The following is a 19,275-nucleotide window of genomic DNA, read 5'->3' on the forward strand; positions in this document are numbered from 1 at the left end:
TGTAGTAAAAATTGTTTGAAATGTCAAACACTGATAGAATGTAACAAAATGCTAGAAAAGGAAGGAAAACCGTCAAAGGTGGCACTGATAAATGAAGCAGGTCTGTGCTTAATGGCCATTCCCAACACAAACAAGTTTTCAATTTTGAGAGTTTGCTTTTTTCCACGTTGATGAGTTGTTTGGATCAACTATACCTTGGAGACCCAATTTCATGTCTGCAGGCTAGCCTTCAGGAACCTCTGGAAACGCACTGCCCTAGTACCCACACCATGTAGTAGGTCAAGCTGAACTCCTGACCTTCCTATCGTTTTCTGGCAAATTCGGCGGTTATGGGTGTTGTAAAGGACTCACGCTGATACTATTTTGCTTTGGTTTGGGTGTCGGGACTCTTGGCCTCCAGCATGCTAAGCAAACACTCTGTCATTGCTCTAAGATCAATTAAGGACACTCAATAGCACATATATATCTGATATGGAATTATATTTGTTTTGTTTTTCGAGACAGAGTTTTTCTGTGTAGCTGTGGAGCCTCTCCTGACACTCGCTCTGGAGACCAGGCTGGCCTCCAACTCACAGAGATCTGCCTGCCTCTGCCTCCGGAGTGCTGGGATTAAAGGCATGCGCCATCAAAGTCCCGCTTCGGAGATGGATTTTTTAAGTCAAAAGAGCCATGTACAAAAGCCATAGCCCCGCATCGTTAGTACCAAGTTGGACCTCCATAGAATTACTGAGGTTTCACATTGTTCATTTCTATTTCCATTATACAAAAGACGCAGCTGTCTAAGTCCTAGCGAGTGTAGGGGGGACAAACACTTCAAGAGAATGTGGTGGGCTTGGAAAACTCCCTTGGCTCTGTATGCTGACAAAAATAAAGGCATCGCTAACCACAAGAACACCCAAGGATCGATTCTCTCCTGCACCCCCACGACCAACACAGACACCATCATGACAAACACCACCACCGCCATCAAGCATCCCCAAAACAACCAACCTCACCCACACGCCCAGAGGCAGCCAGACAGGCAGGGACCCACTTGTCCAAGGGCAATGGTTTGGCCCACATTAGGCTCCACCCTGCCTGGGCGGGGCTTCCTCCAGAGCAAGGCCTATAAAAGGAACTCTGGGTCTTTCCCTGCTGCTTTCTGTCCCAGTCCCAGAGAGTGCACAGAGTCTCTTGCCGAAGCCAGACAACAGCTTGCCTGGAACTAGGCACTGCAGTGCACAAGTCCATCGACTGCATCGGACTTTGTTGAATACCAGCCACCAACATGTTGGGACGACGGCCCCGCAGCCTTGAAGACGATCTACTACAAGAAGAACTGAACCCCGCCAATCGCCACCGTGTCCAAGAACCCAGCGAGCACCCCAGGGAGGATCTCCCCTCCATCGTGGTGGTGCCTGCTGGCTGTGCCGTGAAAATCCACCTGGAAGACTTTGACCTGCTGCTGGAGCCCACCCCCGGCTCGATTACGCAAGTGTTGCACCCTGGATTAGGATCCATCATTATCCTGGTCCTACAGGACCTGCAGGTAGTCGCCCAGCCTGGACAGCCTGTGGATGGCCCCTGCAGGCCCCAGGAGGCCAGCCCCGTGGACATGGCCCAGGAACACCTAATCGTCCTGCAGCAGGGATCCGCCAGTGCTTCTGATTCACACATCGAAAGCTGGGAAAACGCCTCTTGCCCTGCTCGAGGATCTCAAGAATCCTTCAGGACTCCAGAGAGGCAGTCTCCAGCTGTCAGGGTCCCGGAGCCCTCTGCCCCTGTCACTGAGAAGCTCAGCCCCATGTTTGAGAGACCAGTGCCGCCTTGGCCTCAGTCTCCATCCGTCCCTCCTAGTGCAGAGAGGTATGCTCCCTGGTCCATCTGGAGCCTCAGAGACAGCATGATGTTGCCTCTGCCCAGCACACCACTGCAGCCGCTTCCTCCATCTCCTCCAAGGAGTCAGCAAGCCCTGACCCCTCAGAATCATCAGAAGTCTCCATGCACTCCCTGCAAGACACGGAAATGCCTCTTCTAGGTAAGGAACGACGGTTTCCCCAACATACAGCAGCTTTTGGCCTCTTACTGCCCTGACCGCCATATGGGACTGATTTCCACCGTGCCTCCACACCCCAGGTACCCAACGTTGAGACTGCCTGTACCCAAGTGCTTTGTTTGGCTACACACCGTGAATGGGAGAAGACGAAGACTGCAAGAAGAGTGGGGACACTAGATCTCGCCCCTGAAGCTAAAATGCTGTCTTCGAGAACCAGAAGACGAATTTTCCAACTCCGGGCTTCATCTCAAAACCTTGCATATCACCCTCGTCTGCATCCGTGCGTCCCTGCAAGAACAAGGTCAGTGCCTGTCCCCTGTTTCTATCACTTCAAGACAGCACTGGCTCTGCTAGGCTGCCAGTGTCCTTTCTGTGTTCCCCTGGCTGGATGGAGACGTGACCTTGGCTTGGTCCTGCTGGACATTGAAGCTGTACTAACAGACACCCCAGTGGCAGAAGACTCTTCCTAGTCTTAAGTAGAGGACGCTGCTTGGCTTCTTCGCAGCTGTGCTTCAACCTGCTGAAGAGACAGCCCTTGTCTGTCTCTTCACCACAACCAGGGCTACACAAAGAAACCTGGCCTCAAAACACAACAAACACACAAGCAAAAATTACCAAAGACAACTCCTGAAGAAACACGATTGGAACAGGCTTGCCGGTTGGGCCATTGTGTTATGGGCACATACACAAAACCACAAAGAGCCATTTGAAATGATAGAGAGGAGTTTGGAAAGGGAATGGTTTTTAATAATGTAAAAGGACTCACTGGTCTTGCTGTACCCACACCATGACACAAAACCAGTCCTATCTACAATACCAGAGGATGGACACCCTCTTCACTCCAAGCCCCTGCGTGTCTGGTCTGAATGGTACATGAAATAACAAGGCGTGCACAACCAAACAAATAGCAAAGAAACAAAAGTTTCACAAAATAATGAAAAACAAAAAACACCAAGAGCAAGAACTTCTCAAGGAGGGAGGGTGTGGTGAGGGGGGAGGTCCTTCTGTGTATATGTTTGTCTTATCCCTTGATAAATAAAGAAGGGTTGGCCAATATGGAAGTGAGTTAGGGAGGACGAAGGGTCCAGGAGGATTCTGGGAAATGTGGTAAAGAGAAGTCTTGTGATTCAGGCAGGAAGTGACATAGCAGGCAGACACACAATAGAACCAGGGACAAGCAGGAAATCCTTCTCTTCCTTCTCCTCCCCTTCCGTCTCCTCCCCTTCCTTCTGCTCTCCTTCCTCCTCCTCATGCTCCCCCTCCTCCTGCTCCTCCTCCTGCTCCTCCTCCTCCTCCTCTCTTCTTCTCTGTTTGGCACCACCATGATATCTGGGAAGAGGTCGAGTGCCTCTGGCAGCCTCCAAAAGAAAAGTTTATACACATAGATAGATTAATGGCTCTGATTGATACTTAGGACAGAGCAAGCATGTAATTAATCCTAATCGTTGGCCAGCAGCGTTGTACTTAATATAAGTCTCTGTGTGTTATTTTGGGGCAAACTGCTGGCGACCTGCCTCGGGCAGCAAAGCAGAAAGATTTATCCTTACACTGTGGTGTCAACTTGACTCCCACTGGAATTCACTACAGCCCTGGAGGTCCATCACACCTGTGTGGGATTTTTCTTGATTGAATTACTGGAAGTGGCAAGCCCCACCCTCAGCCCTTATCTTTGGAGATAGAAAATTCCAGAACAGAGCAGGTGGAGCAAGGTGTTGCTACAAACACATGCCACCCATTGGCAGGTGGAGACATTCCATCATGAGTCCCAGGTTCTCCTCACTCCATCGTGGGTTTCAGGCTATTGGCTTGGTTCCATATGACACTCTTGTTGAAAAGGATTGTTAAAGTCTTCCTAAAGTCCTTAGAAAGTGGTGAGGAATAGTTAGAAAAAGGAACACAGCAGGCAGGAGGAGAGGGTAGAGGAACATGAATGAAATCCAAGTCTGTATTACACAGGTGGAACAAGGTCATACTGACACCCATTATTTTGTATAGTGGTTAGCAGAAAGACAGACACACATGTTGGGAAGACTGTGGGGACAAAGGTTCAAAGACGATGAGCCCACGGGGGCAGATAGAATCATCCCATGACTGTCTCTGTGTCTTTGAACTTACTTTTCCAATGGGTGTCAATATATACTGTAGGCCATCATTTGATACACCACTGAATAGGTGAGAAGAAAATTCCAAAGGTAATGCAAATGAAAGAGTATGTTAACCTCATATCCATCAGCTCAGGGCTACAGAGCATGTAGAGCAGATAGGAGACTGTGTCTGCTGTCATCTGACCCCACCCACCACATTACTAATAAACAAATGTGTAAATAAGCACTTAAGCCTAAATCCCGGATGTGTTGTGGCCCTGAGCAATAGGGTGTGTCTAAATGTAACAGGATCACTACTAACAGGAGACAGTAAAGGATCCCACACAAACACACTCACTCACACTCACACTGACACACACACACACACACACACACACACACACACACACACACACACACTAACACACACACTCAGAAAGACAGAGAGAGGGAGGGAGGGAGGGACAGGGAGAGGGAGCTGGAGTGGGTCCTATGTAGTAAAAATTGTTTGAAATGTCAAACACTGATAGAATGTAACAAAATGCTAGAAAAGGAAGGAAAACCGTCAAAGGTGGCACTGATAAATGAAGCAGGTCTGTGCTTAATGGCCATTCCCAACACAAACAAGTTTTCAATTTTGAGAGTTTGCTTTTCCACGTTGATGAGTTGTTTGGATCAACTATACCTTGGAGACCCAATTTCATGTCTGCAGGCTAGCCTTCAGTAACCTCTGGAAACGCACTGCCCTAGTACCCACACCATGTAGTAGGTCAAGCTGAACTCCTGACCTTCCTATCGTTTTCTGGCAAATTCGGCGGTTATGGGTGTTGTAAAGGACTCACGCTGATACTATTTTGCTTTGGTTTGGGTGTCGGGACTCTTGGCCTCCAGCATGCTAAGCAAACACTCTGTCATTGCTCTAAGATCAATTAAGGACACTCAATAGCACATATATATCTGATATGGAATTATATTTGTTTTGTTTTTCGAGACAGAGTTTTTCTGTGTAGCTGTGGAGCCTCTCCTGACACTCGCTCTGGAGACCAGGCTGGCCTCCAACTCACAGAGATCTGCCTGCCTCTGCCTCCGGAGTGCTGGGATTAAAGGCATGCGCCATCAAAGTCCCGCTTCGGAGATGGATTTTTTAAGTCAAAAGAGCCATGTACAAAAGCCATAGCCCCGCATCGTTAGTACCAAGTTCGACCTCCATAGAATTACTGAGGTTTCACATTGTTCATTTCTATTTCCATTATACAAAAGACGCAGCTGTCTAAGTCCTAGCGAGTGTAGGGGGGACAAACACTTCAAGAGAATGTGGTGGGCTTGGAAAACTCCCTTGGCTCTGTATGCTGAAAAAAAATAAAGGCATCGCTAACCACAAGAACACCCAAGGATCGATTCTCTCCTGCACCCCCACGACCAACACAGACACCATCATGACAAACACCACCACCGCCATCAAGCATCCCCAAAACAACCAACCTCACCCACACGCCCAGAGGCAGCCAGACAGGCAGGGACCCACTTGTCCAAGGGCAATGGTTTGGCCCACATTAGGCTCCACCCTGCCTGGGCGGGGCTTCCTCCAGAGCAAGGCCTATAAAAGGAACTCTGGGTCTTTCCCTGCTGCTTTCTGTCCCAGTCCCAGAGAGTGCACAGAGTCTCTTGCCGAAGCCAGACAACAGCTTGCCTGGAACTAGGCACTGCAGTGCACAAGTCCATCGACTGCATCGGACTTTGTTGAATACCAGCCACCAACATGTTGGGACGACGGCCCCGCAGCCTTGAAGACGATCTACTACAAGAAGAACTGAACCCCGCCAATCGCCACCGTGTCCAAGAACCCAGCGAGCACCCCAGGGAGGATCTCCCCTCCATCGTGGTGGTGCCTGCTGGCTGTGCCGTGAAAATCCACCTGGAAGACTTTGACCTGCTGCTGGAGCCCACCCCCGGCTCGATTACGCAAGTGTTGCACCCTGGATTAGGATCCATCATTATCCTGGTCCTACAGGACCTGCAGGTAGTCGCCCAGCCTGGACAGCCTGTGGATGGCCCCTGCAGGCCCCAGGAGGCCAGCCCCGTGGACATGGCCCAGGAACACCTAATCGTCCTGCAGCAGGGATCCGCCAGTGCTTCTGATTCACACATCGAAAGCTGGGAAAACGCCTCTTGCCCTGCTCGAGGATCTCAAGAATCCTTCAGGACTCCAGAGAGGCAGTCTCCAGCTGTCAGGGTCCCGGAGCCCTCTGCCCCTGTCACTGAGAAGCTCAGCCCCATGTTTGAGAGACCAGTGCCGCCTTGGCCTCAGTCTCCATCCGTCCCTCCTAGTGCAGAGAGGTATGCTCCCTGGTCCATCTGGAGCCTCAGAGACAGCATGATGTTGCCTCTGCCCAGCACACCACTGCAGCCGCTTCCTCCATCTCCTCCAAGGAGTCAGCAAGCCCTGACCCCTCAGAATCATCAGAAGTCTCCATGCACTCCCTGCAAGACACGGAAATGCCTCTTCTAGGTAAGGAACGACGGTTTCCCCAACATACAGCAGCTTTTGGCCTCTTACTGCCCTGACCGCCATATGGGACTGATTTCCACCGTGCCTCCACACCCCAGGTACCCAACGTTGAGACTGCCTGTACCCAAGTGCTTTGTTTGGCTACACACCGTGAATGGGAGAAGACGAAGACTGCAAGAAGAGTGGGGACACTAGATCTCGCCCCTGAAGCTAAAATGCTGTCTTCGAGAACCAGAAGACGAATTTTCCAACTCCGGGCTTCATCTCAAAACCTTGCATATCACCCTCGTCTGCATCCGTGCGTCCCTGCAAGAACAAGGTCAGTGCCTGTCCCCTGTTTCTATCACTTCAAGACAGCACTGGCTCTGCTAGGCTGCCAGTGTCCTTTCTGTGTTCCCCTGGCTGGATGGAGACGTGACCTTGGCTTGGTCCTGCTGGACATTGAAGCTGTACTAACAGACACCCCAGTGGCAGAAGACTCTTCCTAGTCTTAAGTAGAGGACGCTGCTTGGCTTCTTCGCAGCTGTGCTTCAACCTGCTGAAGAGACAGCCCTTGTCTGTCTCTTCACCACAACCAGGGCTACACAAAGAAACCTGGCCTCAAAACACAACAAACACACAAGCAAAAATTACCAAAGACAACTCCTGAAGAAACACGATTGGAACAGGCTTGCCGGTTGGGCCATTGTGTATGGGCACATACACAAAACCACAAAGAGCCATTTGAAATGATAGAGAGGAGTTTGGAAAGGGAATGGTTTTTAATAATGTAAAAGGACTCACTGATCTTGCTGTACCCACACCATGACACAAAACCAGTCCTATCTACAATACCAGAGGATGGACACCCTCTTCACTCCAAGCCCCTGCGTGTCTGGTCTGAATGGTACATGAAATAACAAGGCGTGCACAACCAAACAAATAGCAAAGAAACAAAAGTTTCACAAAATAATGAAAAACAAAAAACACCAAGAGCAAGAACTTCTCAAGGAGGGAGGGTGTGGTGAGGGGGGAGGTCCTTCTGTGTATATGTTTGTCTTATCCCTTGATAAATAAAGAAGGGTTGGCCAATATGGAAGTCAGTTAGGGAGGACGAAGGGTCCAGGAGGATTCTGGGAAATGTGGTAAAGAGAAGTCTTGTGATTCAGGCAGGAAGTGACATAGCAGGCAGACACACAATAGAACCAGGGACAAGCAGGAAATCCTTCTCTTCCTTCTCCTCCCCTTCCGTCTCCTCCCCTTCCTTCTGCTCTCCTTCCTCCTCCTCATGCTCCCCCTCCTCCTGCTCCTCCTCCTGCTCCTCCTCCTCCTCCTCTCTTCTTCTCTGTTTGGCACCACCATGATATCTGGGAAGAGGTCGAGTGCCTCTGGCAGCCTCCAAAAGAAAAGTTTATACACATAGATAGATTAATGGCTCTGATTGATACTTAGGACAGAGCAAGCATGTAATTAATCCTAATCGTTGGCCAGCAGCGTTGTACTTAATATAAGTCTCTGTGTGTTATTTTGGGGCAAACTGCTGGCGACCTGCCTCGGGCAGCAAAGCAGAAAGATTTATCCTTACACTGTGGTGTCAACTTGACTCCCACTGGAATTCACTACAGCCCTGGAGGTCCATCACACCTGTGTGGGATTTTTCTTGATTGAATTACTGGAAGTGGCAAGCCCCACCCTCAGCCCTTATCTTTGGAGATAGAAAATTCCAGAACAGAGCAGGTGGAGCAAGGTGTTGCTACAAACACATGCCACCCATTGGCAGGTGGAGACATTCCATCATGAGTCCCAGGTTCTCCTCACTCCATCGTGGGTTTCAGGCTATTGGCTTGGTTCCATATGACACTCTTGTTGAAAAGGATTGTTAAAGTCTTCCTAAAGTCCTTAGAAAGTGGTGAGGAATAGTTAGAAAAAGGAACACAGCAGGCAGGAGGAGAGGGTAGAGGAACATGAATGAAATCCAAGTCTGTATTACACAGGTGGAACAAGGTCATACTGACACCCATTATTTTGTATAGTGGTTAGCAGAAAGACAGACACACATGTTGGGAAGACTGTGGGGACAAAGGTTCAAAGACGATGAGCCCACGGGGGCAGATAGAATCATCCCATGACTGTCTCTGTGTCTTTGAACTTACTTTTCCAATGGGTGTCAATATATACTGTAGGCCATCATTTGATACACCACTGAATAGGTGAGAAGAAAATTCCAAAGGTAATGCAAATGAAAGAGTATGTTAACCTCATATCCATCAGCTCAGGGCTACAGAGCATGTAGAGCAGATAGGAGACTGTGTCTGCTGTCATCTGACCCCACCCCCCACATTACTAATAAACAAATGTGTAAATAAGCACTTAAGCCTAAATCCCGGATGTGTTGTGGCCCTGAGCAATAGGGTGTGTCTAAATGTAACAGGATCACTACTAACAGGAGACAGTAAAGGATCCCACACAAACACACTCACTCACACTCACACTGACACACACACACACACACACACACACACACACACACACACACACACACACACACACTAACACACACACTCAGAAAGACAGAGAGAGGGAGGGAGGGAGGGACAGGGAGAGGGAGCTGGAGTGGGTCCTATGTAGTAAAAATTGTTTGAAATGTCAAACACTGATAGAATGTAACAAAATGCTAGAAAAGGAAGGAAAACCGTCAAAGGTGGCACTGATAAATGAAGCAGGTCTGTGCTTAATGGCCATTCCCAACACAAACAAGTTTTCAATTTTGAGAGTTTGCTTTTCCACGTTGATGAGTTGTTTGGATCAACTATACCTTGGAGACCCAATTTCATGTCTGCAGGCTAGCCTTCAGTAACCTCTGGAAACGCACTGCCCTAGTACCCACACCATGTAGTAGGTCAAGCTGAACTCCTGACCTTCCTATCGTTTTCTGGCAAATTCGGCGGTTATGGGTGTTGTAAAGGACTCACGCTGATACTATTTTGCTTTGGTTTGGGTGTCGGGACTCTTGGCCTCCAGCATGCTAAGCAAACACTCTGTCATTGCTCTAAGATCAATTAAGGACACTCAATAGCACATATATATCTGATATGGAATTATATTTGTTTTGTTTTTCGAGACAGAGTTTTTCTGTGTAGCTGTGGAGCCTCTCCTGACACTCGCTCTGGAGACCAGGCTGGCCTCCAACTCACAGAGATCTGCCTGCCTCTGCCTCCGGAGTGCTGGGATTAAAGGCATGCGCCATCAAAGTCCCGCTTCGGAGATGGATTTTTTAAGTCAAAAGAGCCATGTACAAAAGCCATAGCCCCGCATCGTTAGTACCAAGTTGGACCTCCATAGAATTACTGAGGTTTCACATTGTTCATTTCTATTTCCATTATACAAAAGACGCAGCTGTCTAAGTCCTAGCGAGTGTAGGGGGGACAAACACTTCAAGAGAATGTGGTGGGCTTGGAAAACTCCCTTGGCTCTGTATGCTGAAAAAAAATAAAGGCATCGCTAACCACAAGAACACCCAAGGATCGATTCTCTCCTGCACCCCCACGACCAACACAGACACCATCATGACAAACACCACCACCGCCATCAAGCATCCCCAAAACAACCAACCTCACCCACACGCCCAGAGGCAGCCAGACAGGCAGGGACCCACTTGTCCAAGGGCAATGGTTTGGCCCACATTAGGCTCCACCCTGCCTGGGCGGGGCTTCCTCCAGAGCAAGGCCTATAAAAGGAACTCTGGGTCTTTCCCTGCTGCTTTCTGTCCCAGTCCCAGAGAGTGCACAGAGTCTCTTGCCGAAGCCAGACAACAGCTTGCCTGGAACTAGGCACTGCAGTGCACAAGTCCATCGACTGCATCGGACTTTGTTGAATACCAGCCACCAACATGTTGGGACGACGGCCCCGCAGCCTTGAAGACGATCTACTACAAGAAGAACTGAACCCCGCCAATCGCCACCGTGTCCAAGAACCCAGCGAGCACCCCAGGGAGGATCTCCCCTCCATCGTGGTGGTGCCTGCTGGCTGTGCCGTGAAAATCCACCTGGAAGACTTTGACCTGCTGCTGGAGCCCACCCCCGGCTCGATTACGCAAGTGTTGCACCCTGGATTAGGATCCATCATTATCCTGGTCCTACAGGACCTGCAGGTAGTCGCCCAGCCTGGACAGCCTGTGGATGGCCCCTGCAGGCCCCAGGAGGCCAGCCCCGTGGACATGGCCCAGGAACACCTAATCGTCCTGCAGCAGGGATCCGCCAGTGCTTCTGATTCACACATCGAAAGCTGGGAAAACGCCTCTTGCCCTGCTCGAGGATCTCAAGAATCCTTCAGGACTCCAGAGAGGCAGTCTCCAGCTGTCAGGGTCCCGGAGCCCTCTGCCCCTGTCACTGAGAAGCTCAGCCCCATGTTTGAGAGACCAGTGCCGCCTTGGCCTCAGTCTCCATCCGTCCCTCCTAGTGCAGAGAGGTATGCTCCCTGGTCCATCTGGAGCCTCAGAGACAGCATGATGTTGCCTCTGCCCAGCACACCACTGCAGCCGCTTCCTCCATCTCCTCCAAGGAGTCAGCAAGCCCTGACCCCTCAGAATCATCAGAAGTCTCCATGCACTCCCTGCAAGACACGGAAATGCCTCTTCTAGGTAAGGAACGACGGTTTCCCCAACATACAGCAGCTTTTGGCCTCTTACTGCCCTGACCGCCATATGGGACTGATTTCCACCGTGCCTCCACACCCCAGGTACCCAACGTTGAGACTGCCTGTACCCAAGTGCTTTGTTTGGCTACACACCGTGAATGGGAGAAGACGAAGACTGCAAGAAGAGTGGGGACACTAGATCTCGCCCCTGAAGCTAAAATGCTGTCTTCGAGAACCAGAAGACGAATTTTCCAACTCCGGGCTTCATCTCAAAACCTTGCATATCACCCTCGTCTGCATCCGTGCGTCCCTGCAAGAACAAGGTCAGTGCCTGTCCCCTGTTTCTATCACTTCAAGACAGCACTGGCTCTGCTAGGCTGCCAGTGTCCTTTCTGTGTTCCCCTGGCTGGATGGAGACGTGACCTTGGCTTGGTCCTGCTGGACATTGAAGCTGTACTAACAGACACCCCAGTGGCAGAAGACTCTTCCTAGTCTTAAGTAGAGGACGCTGCTTGGCTTCTTCGCAGCTGTGCTTCAACCTGCTGAAGAGACAGCCCTTGTCTGTCTCTTCACCACAACAAGGGCTACACAAAGAAACCTGGCCTCAAAACACAACAAACACACAAGCAAAAATTACCAAAGACAACTCCTGAAGAAACACGATTGGAACAGGCTTGCCGGTTGGGCCATTGTGTATGGGCACACACACAAAACCACAAAGAGCCATTTGAAATGATAGAGAGGAGTTTGGAAAGGGAATGGTTTTTAATAATGTAAAAGGACTCACTGGTCTTGCTGTACCCACACCATGACACAAAACCAGTCCTATCTACAATAGCAAAGGATGGACACCCTCTTCACTCCAAGCCCCTGCGTGTCTGGTCTGAATGGTACATGAAATAACAAGGCGTGCACAACCAAACAAATAGCAAAGAAACAAAAGTTTCACAAAATAATGAAAAACAAAAAACACCAAGAGCAAGAACTTCTCAAGGAGGGAGGGTGTGGTGAGGGGGGAGGTCCTTCTGTGTATATGTTTGTCTTATCCCTTGATAAATAAAGAAGGGTTGGCCAATATGGAAGTCAGTTAGGGAGGACGAAGGGTCCAGGAGGATTCTGGGAAATGTGGTAAAGAGAAGTCTTGTGATTCAGGCAGGAAGTGACATAGCAGGCAGACACACAATAGAACCAGGGACAAGCAGGAAATCCTTCTCTTCCTTCTCCTCCCCTTCTGTCTCCTCCCCTTCCTTCTGCTCTCCTTCCTTCTCCTCATCCTCGCCCCTCCTCCTGCTCCTCCTCCTGCTCCTCCTCCTCCTCCTCTCTTCTTCTCTGTTTGGCACCACCATGATATCTGGGAAGAGGTCGAGTGCCTCTGGCAGCCTCCAAAAGAAAAGTTTATACACATAGATAGATTAATGGCTCTGATTGATACTTAGGACAGAGCAAGCATGTAATTAATCCTAATCGTTGGCCAGCAGCGTTGTACTTAATATAAGTCTCTGTGTGTTATTTTGGGGCAAACTGCTGGCGACCTGCCTCGGGCAGCAAAGCAGAAAGATTTATCCTTACACTGTGGTGTCAACTTGACTCCCACTGGAATTCACTACAGCCCTGGAGGTCCATCACACCTGTGTGGGATTTTTCTTGATTGAATTACTGGAAGTGGCAAGCCCCACCCTCAGCCCTTATCTTTGGAGATAGAAAATTCCAGAACAGAGCAGGTGGAGCAAGGTGTTGCTACAAACACATGCCACCCATTGGCAGGTGGAGACATTCCATCATGAGTCCCAGGTTCTCCTCACTCCATCGTGGGTTTCAGGCTATTGGCTTGGTTCCATATGACACTCTTGTTGAAAAGGATTGTTAAAGTCTGCCGAAAGTCCTTAGAAAGTGGTGAGGAATAGTTAGAAAAAGGAACAAAGCAGGCAGGAGGAGAGGGTAGAGGAACATGAATGAAATCCAAGTCTGTATTACACAGGTGGAACAAGGTCATACTGACACCCATTATTTTGTATAGTGGTTAGCAGAAAGACAGACACACATGTTGGGAAGACTGTGGGGACAAAGGTTCAAAGACGATGAGCCCACGGGGGCAGATAGAATCATCCCATGACTGTCTCTGTGTCTTTGAACTTACTTTTCCAATGGGTGTCAATATATACTGTAGGCCATCATTTGATACACCACTGAATAGGTGAGAAGAAAATTCCAAAGGTAATGCAAATGAAAGAGTATGTTAACCTCATATCCATCAGCTCAGGGCTACAGAGCATGTAGAGCAGATAGGAGACTGTGTCTGCTGTCATCTGACCCCACCCCCCACATTACTAATAAACAAATGTGTAAATAAGCACTTAAGCCTAAACCCCGGATGTGTTGTGGCCCTGAGCAATAGGGTGTGTCTAAATGTAACAGGATCACTACTAACAGGAGACAGTAAAGGATCCCACACAAACACACTCACTCACACTCACACTGACACACACACACACACACACACACACACACTCACACACACACACACACACACACACACACTCACACACACACACACACACACACTAACACACACACTCAGAAAGACAGAGAGAGGGAGGGAGGGAGGGACAGGGAGAGGGAGCTGGAGTGGGTCCTATGTAGTAAAAATTGTTTGAAATGTCAAACACTGATAGAATGTAACAAAATGCTAGAAAAGGAAGGAAAACCGTCAAAGGTGGCACTGATAAATGAAGCAGGTCTGTGCTTAATGGCCATTCCCAACACAAACAAGTTTTCAATTTTGAGAGTTTGCTTTTTTCCACGTTGATGAGTTGTTTGGATCAACTATACCTTGGAGACCCAATTTCATGTCTGCAGGCTAGCCTTCAGTAACCTCTGGAAACGCACTGCCCTAGTACCCACACCATGTAGTAGGTCAAGCTGAACTCCTGACCTTCCTATCGTTTTCTGGCAAATTCGGCGGTTATGGGTGTTGTAAAGGACTCACGCTGATACTATTTTGCTTTTGTTTGGGTGTCGGGACTCTTGGCCTCCAGCATGCTAAGCAAACACTCTGTCATTGCTCTAAGATCAATTAAGGACACTCAATAGCACATATATATCTGATATGGAATTATATTTGTTTTGTTTTTCGAGACAGAGTTTTTCTGTGTAGCTGTGGAGCCTCTCCTGACACTCGCTCTGGAGACCAGGCTGGCCTCCAACTCACAGAGATCTGCCTGCCTCTGCCTCCGGAGTGCTGGGATTAAAGGCATGCGCCATCAAAGTCCCGCTTCGGAGATGGATTTTTTAAGTCAAAAGAGCCATGTACAAAAGCCATAGCCCCGCATCGTTAGTACCAAGTTCGACCTCCATAGAATTACTGAGGTTTCACATTGTTCATTTCTATTTCCATTATACAAAAGACGCAGCTGTCTAAGTCCTAGCGAGTGTAGGGGGGACAAACACTTCAAGAGAATGTGGTGGGCTTGGAAAACTCCCTTGGCTCTGTATGCTGACAAAAATAAAGGCATCGCTAACCACAAGAACACCCAAGGATCGATTCTCTCCTGCACCCCCACGACCAACACAGACACCATCATGACAAACACCACCACCGCCATCAAGCATCCCCAAAACAACCAACCTCACCCACACGCCCAGAGGCAGCCAGACAGGCAGGGACCCACTTGTCCAAGGGCAATGGTTTGGCCCACATTAGGCTCCACCCTGCCTGGGCGGGGCTTCCTCCAGAGCAAGGCCTATAAAAGGAACTCTGGGTCTTTCCCTGCTGCTTTCTGTCCCAGTCCCAGAGAGTGCACAGAGTCTCTTGCCGAAGCCAGACAACAGCTTGCCTGGAACTAGGCACTGCAGTGCACAAGTCCATCGACTGCATCGGACTTTGTTGAATACCAGCCACCAACATGTTGGGACGACGGCCCCGCAGCCTTGAAGACGATCTACTACAAGAAGAACTGAACCCCGCCAATCGCCACCGTGTCCAAGAACCCAGCGAGCACCCCAGGGAGGATCTCCCCTCCATCGTGGTGGTGCCTGCTGGCTGTGCCGTGAAAATCCACCTGGAAGACTTTGACCTGCTGCTGGAGCCCACCCCCGGCTCGATTACGCAAGTGTTGCACCCTGGATTAGGATCCATCATTATCCTGGTCCTACAGGACCTGCAGGTAGTCGCCCAGCCTGGACAGCCTGTGGATGGCCCCTGCAGGCCCCAGGAGGCCAGCCCCGTGGACATGGCCCAGGAACACCTAATCGTCCTGCAGCAGGGATCCGCCAGTGCTTCTGATTCACACATCGAAAGCTGGGAAAACGCCTCTTGCCCTGCTCGAGGATCTCAAGAATCCTTCAGGACTCCAGAGAGGCAGTCTCCAGCTGTCAGGGTCCCGGAGCCCTCTGCCCCTGTCACTGAGAAGCTCAGCCCCATGTTTGAGAGACCAGTGCCGCCTTGGCCTCAGTCTCCATCCGTCCCTCCTAGTGCAGAGAGGTATGCTCCCTGGTCCATCTGGAGCCTCAGAGACAGCATGATGTTGCCTCTGCCCAGCACACCACTGCAGCCGCTTCCTCCATCTCCTCCAAGGAGTCAGCAAGCCCTGACCCCTCAGAATCATCAGAAGTCTCCATGCACTCCCTGCAAGACACGGAAATGCCTCTTCTAGGTAAGGAACGACGGTTTCCCCAACATACAGCAGCTTTTGGCCTCTTACTGCCCTGACCGCCATATGGGACTGATTTCCACCGTGCCTCCACACCCCAGGTACCCAACGTTGAGACTGCCTGTACCCAAGTGCTTTGTTTGGCTACACACCGTGAATGGGAGAAGACGAAGACTGCAAGAAGAGTGGGGACACTAGATCTCGCCCCTAAGCTAAAATGCTGTCTTCGAGAACCAGAAGACGAATTTTCCAACTCCGGGCTTCATCTCAAAACCTTGCATATCACCCTCGTCTGCATCCGTGCGTCCCTGCAAGAACAAGGTCAGTGCCTGTCCCCTGTTTCTATCACTTCAAGACAGCACTGGCTCTGCTAGGCTGCCAGTGTCCTTTCTGTGTTCCCCTGGCTGGATGGAGACGTGACCTTGGCTTGGTCCTGCTGGACATTGAAGCTGTACTAACAGACACCCCAGTGGCAGAAGACTCTTCCTAGTCTTAAGTAGAGGACGCTGCTTGGCTTCTTCGCAGCTGTGCTTCAACCTGCTGAAGAGACAGCCCTTGTCTGTCTCTTCACCACAACAAGGGCTACACAAAGAAACCTGGCCTCAAAACACAACAAACACACAAGCAAAAATTACCAAAGACAACTCCTGAAGAAACACGATTGGAACAGGCTTGCCGGTTGGGCCATTGCTTCCCAGGCCTTGACAAGCACAACCAAGCAGAACTCGGTCAAGTCCACCTTGCTCTCCAACCAAGAACTCTAGTTTCATGTCTTGCTTTTCAAAATGCTCTTTTTTAGGCAATGCTTGCAAACTCAGTTTCACTTATAAATTCATAAAGATGACACAACTTAGTAGCTGAGGGTGAACAAAAAGTAGTTAACAGTGTGGAGAGACAGACCCTGAGAGACAGAGACAGAGAGAGGAATGATGCGGGGATGGAGGGAGGGAGGCAGTGTGTGTCTGTGACCAAGGAAGAACACAATACTGAGCACACCAATTTGTGGGACTGTGTGAGCATGCAAATTTGTTGAATATCAGCCAAGTTGTTAAATGGAGGATCTCAAATCCCCTAAGCCTCCCCCCAGCATAATGCAATACCAAATGCATCCTAATAAATACTCAACATGTTAAAATTGTCAATTGTGTTAATTTGCCTCTGCTTACTCGTTTCGGGTGTGTGTGTGTGTGTGTGTGTGTGTGTGTGTGTGTGTGTGTGTGTATGTGTGTGTTTGGAAACAGGATTTCTCTGTGTATCACTGGTCAGGGATATCACCACAGACCCGGGCTGTAGTAGGATGTCAGACCCAGACATGCCCCTATGTGTCAGCACAGTCCTGAACATCACCATGGCCCTGGGTGACAATGAGGGCCACTCACATCAATATGGCCCCCAGTGGCAGCATGTCACTAGACAATGGACAATATGGTCCATTGTCAGTCAGTAGTACTCAACATGAGTATCCACATGGATCTCAGGCTTTATCTCTGCCTGGGGTGGCATCATGGACCACAGACACCAACATAGCCTCTGGTAGCATCATGGACCAAGGTGGTCCTTCACGGAGGTAAAATCCAGAACATGAACCATTCCTCATGCCTACCTCCATCATTTTCATTGCCAGGGAGATCTCACTGCACACCTCCTTGCTTGACCCTACTGGGCAACATGTTTCACTTTCTACCTCAGCTGTTTCTCACACCTGTCACTGCCAACTTGTCTTCAGTTCTACCTCCCCATAGCACACACACACAGCTCCATTTTTCTGTCTTTTCTACCTCTCCATGGCACATTAGTTCATTATGGTGGCCCTCACCTTGAAGCCGGGATGGCTTCTGTCGCCTGTCCCTGGCAGTCTGAAATTAAAGCTTTTTCTTAGAGACACCATGGGGAATAGCTTACAGGCACACATGAAGAAGATAAGACATGATGGAAGAATGAAAATAACACAATTAGAAGCACTGATGTCTGCCAGATAATGCTGAAGCTGAAGTGTGGGGAATTTTGCATGGTACAGGAGCTGAAAGAATAAAATGGGCCAGATTGGTGGTGATGAATACCTTTAACTTCTTGGGTGGCAGAGGCAGGTGGATCTCTTTGAGTTCAAGGCCAGCTTGGTCAGCCAGGTCTACACACAAAAAAACCCTATCTTCAAAAACCAAAACCCCCCAAAAAAATGGATAGCTAGATACTCCTCTTCTCCCTTCTCATCCCATCCTTCAACAGATTCCCTCAGAGAACTCCCCCTCTTCCATGCCCTCACCACACAAAAGGCACACTTGGCACACATCAGATTAAAATTTTTATCTAGTGATGGCTGTGGTGTTGCTCATCATGCACACAGCTCTCTGGACCTTGGCCAGGTCTCCACCAGGCACCACAGTGGGAAGCTGGTAATTAATGCCAACCTTGAAGTCAGTGGGCACCAGTCCACAAACTGGATGCTGTGCTTTGTCTTGATGGTAGCAATGGCAGCATTGACATCTTTGGCAACCACATCATCATTGTTCAAAAAGCAGCAAGCCATGTATTTTCCATGGCAAGTATCACATTTCACCATCTGGTTGGCTGGCTCAAAGCAGGCATTGGTGATCTCTGCTACAGAAAGCTGCTCATGGTAGGCTTTTTCAGCAGAGATGACAGGGGCATATACAGGCATGGGGGAGCCGATATTGGGGTAAGGCACCAGGTTAGTCTGGAATTCTGTCAGGGCTCCATCAAATCTGAAGGAATCAAGGATGGAAGGCACAATCTGGCTTTAAGGCAGTTACGGTTAGTGTAGTGTGGGTGCTCAATGTCAAGGTTTCTACAACAGATGCCATATATGGCCTCGCTGTCGACTATGAAAGCACAATCAGAATGTTCCAGGATGGTGTGGGTTATGAGGATGGAATTGTAGATCTCAACTACATCGGTGGAAACCTAGGCTCTGAGTAAATAAAGAGCTCCAGCTTGGATTTCTTTCTGCATTCAACAGAGAGTCCTTCTATCAGCAGGGAGGTGAACCTAGAGCTAGTTCACCCCATACAGCTGTGGAAAACCAAGGAGCCCTGAAGACCTGTGCACTGGTTAGCCAGTTTTTTAATTAGTTTCAAAACAAGGTCAATGATCTCTCCTTGCCAATGATGTAGTGGTCATGGGCATAGTTATTGGCAGCATCTTCCTTACCTATGATGAGATGCTCTGGGGGGAAGAGCTGGCAGTAGGTACCAGTGCAAACTTCATCAATAATTGTGGGTTCTGGATCTATGAACACTGTCCAGGGCACCTGCTTGCCAATACCTGTCTCACTGAAGGTGTGGATGGAGCCATGTCCTCACCTAGTGGTCCTGTCACTTGCATCTGGTCATCAGCTTGGATGGCATGTTCCAGACAGTAGTAGAT

The 19,275-nt window shown here is 49.4% G+C and overlaps 4 protein-coding genes and 1 pseudogene across 4 annotated transcripts; 4 read left to right on the plus strand and 1 right to left on the minus strand.

The window, feature by feature from the left end:
* The first annotated feature begins 1,267 nt into the window (after window positions 1–1,267).
* On the plus strand, window positions 1,268–2,017 carry LOC113838081 (proline-rich protein 23A3-like). Its single transcript, XM_027433862.1, has one exon. It carries the CDS (start codon window positions 1,268–1,270, stop codon window positions 2,015–2,017), a length of 750 nt encoding a protein of 249 aa, XP_027289663.1.
* Window positions 2,018–5,878: 3,861 nt separating this feature from the next.
* On the plus strand, window positions 5,879–6,628 carry LOC113838079 (proline-rich protein 23A3-like). Its single transcript, XM_027433859.1, has one exon. The coding sequence runs from the start codon at window positions 5,879–5,881 to the stop codon at window positions 6,626–6,628; it is 750 nt and encodes a 249-aa protein (XP_027289660.1).
* A 3,868-nt stretch (window positions 6,629–10,496) lies between these two features.
* LOC113838080 (proline-rich protein 23A3-like) lies at window positions 10,497–11,246 on the plus strand. Its single transcript, XM_027433860.1, has one exon. The coding sequence runs from the start codon at window positions 10,497–10,499 to the stop codon at window positions 11,244–11,246; it is 750 nt and encodes a 249-aa protein (XP_027289661.1).
* Window positions 11,247–15,144: 3,898 nt separating this feature from the next.
* LOC103163960 (proline-rich protein 23A3) lies at window positions 15,145–15,894 on the plus strand. The gene has a single exon (XM_027433861.1). The coding sequence runs from the start codon at window positions 15,145–15,147 to the stop codon at window positions 15,892–15,894; it is 750 nt and encodes a 249-aa protein (XP_027289662.1).
* Window positions 15,895–18,110: 2,216 nt separating this feature from the next.
* LOC100770251 lies at window positions 18,111–19,272 on the minus strand (annotated as a pseudogene).
* Between the last annotated feature and the right edge of the window lie 3 nt (window positions 19,273–19,275).

Source organism: Cricetulus griseus, unplaced genomic scaffold, assembly GCF_003668045.3.
Source record: "Cricetulus griseus strain 17A/GY unplaced genomic scaffold, alternate assembly CriGri-PICRH-1.0 unplaced_scaffold_499, whole genome shotgun sequence".
NCBI lineage: Eukaryota > Metazoa > Chordata > Mammalia > Rodentia > Cricetidae > Cricetulus > Cricetulus griseus.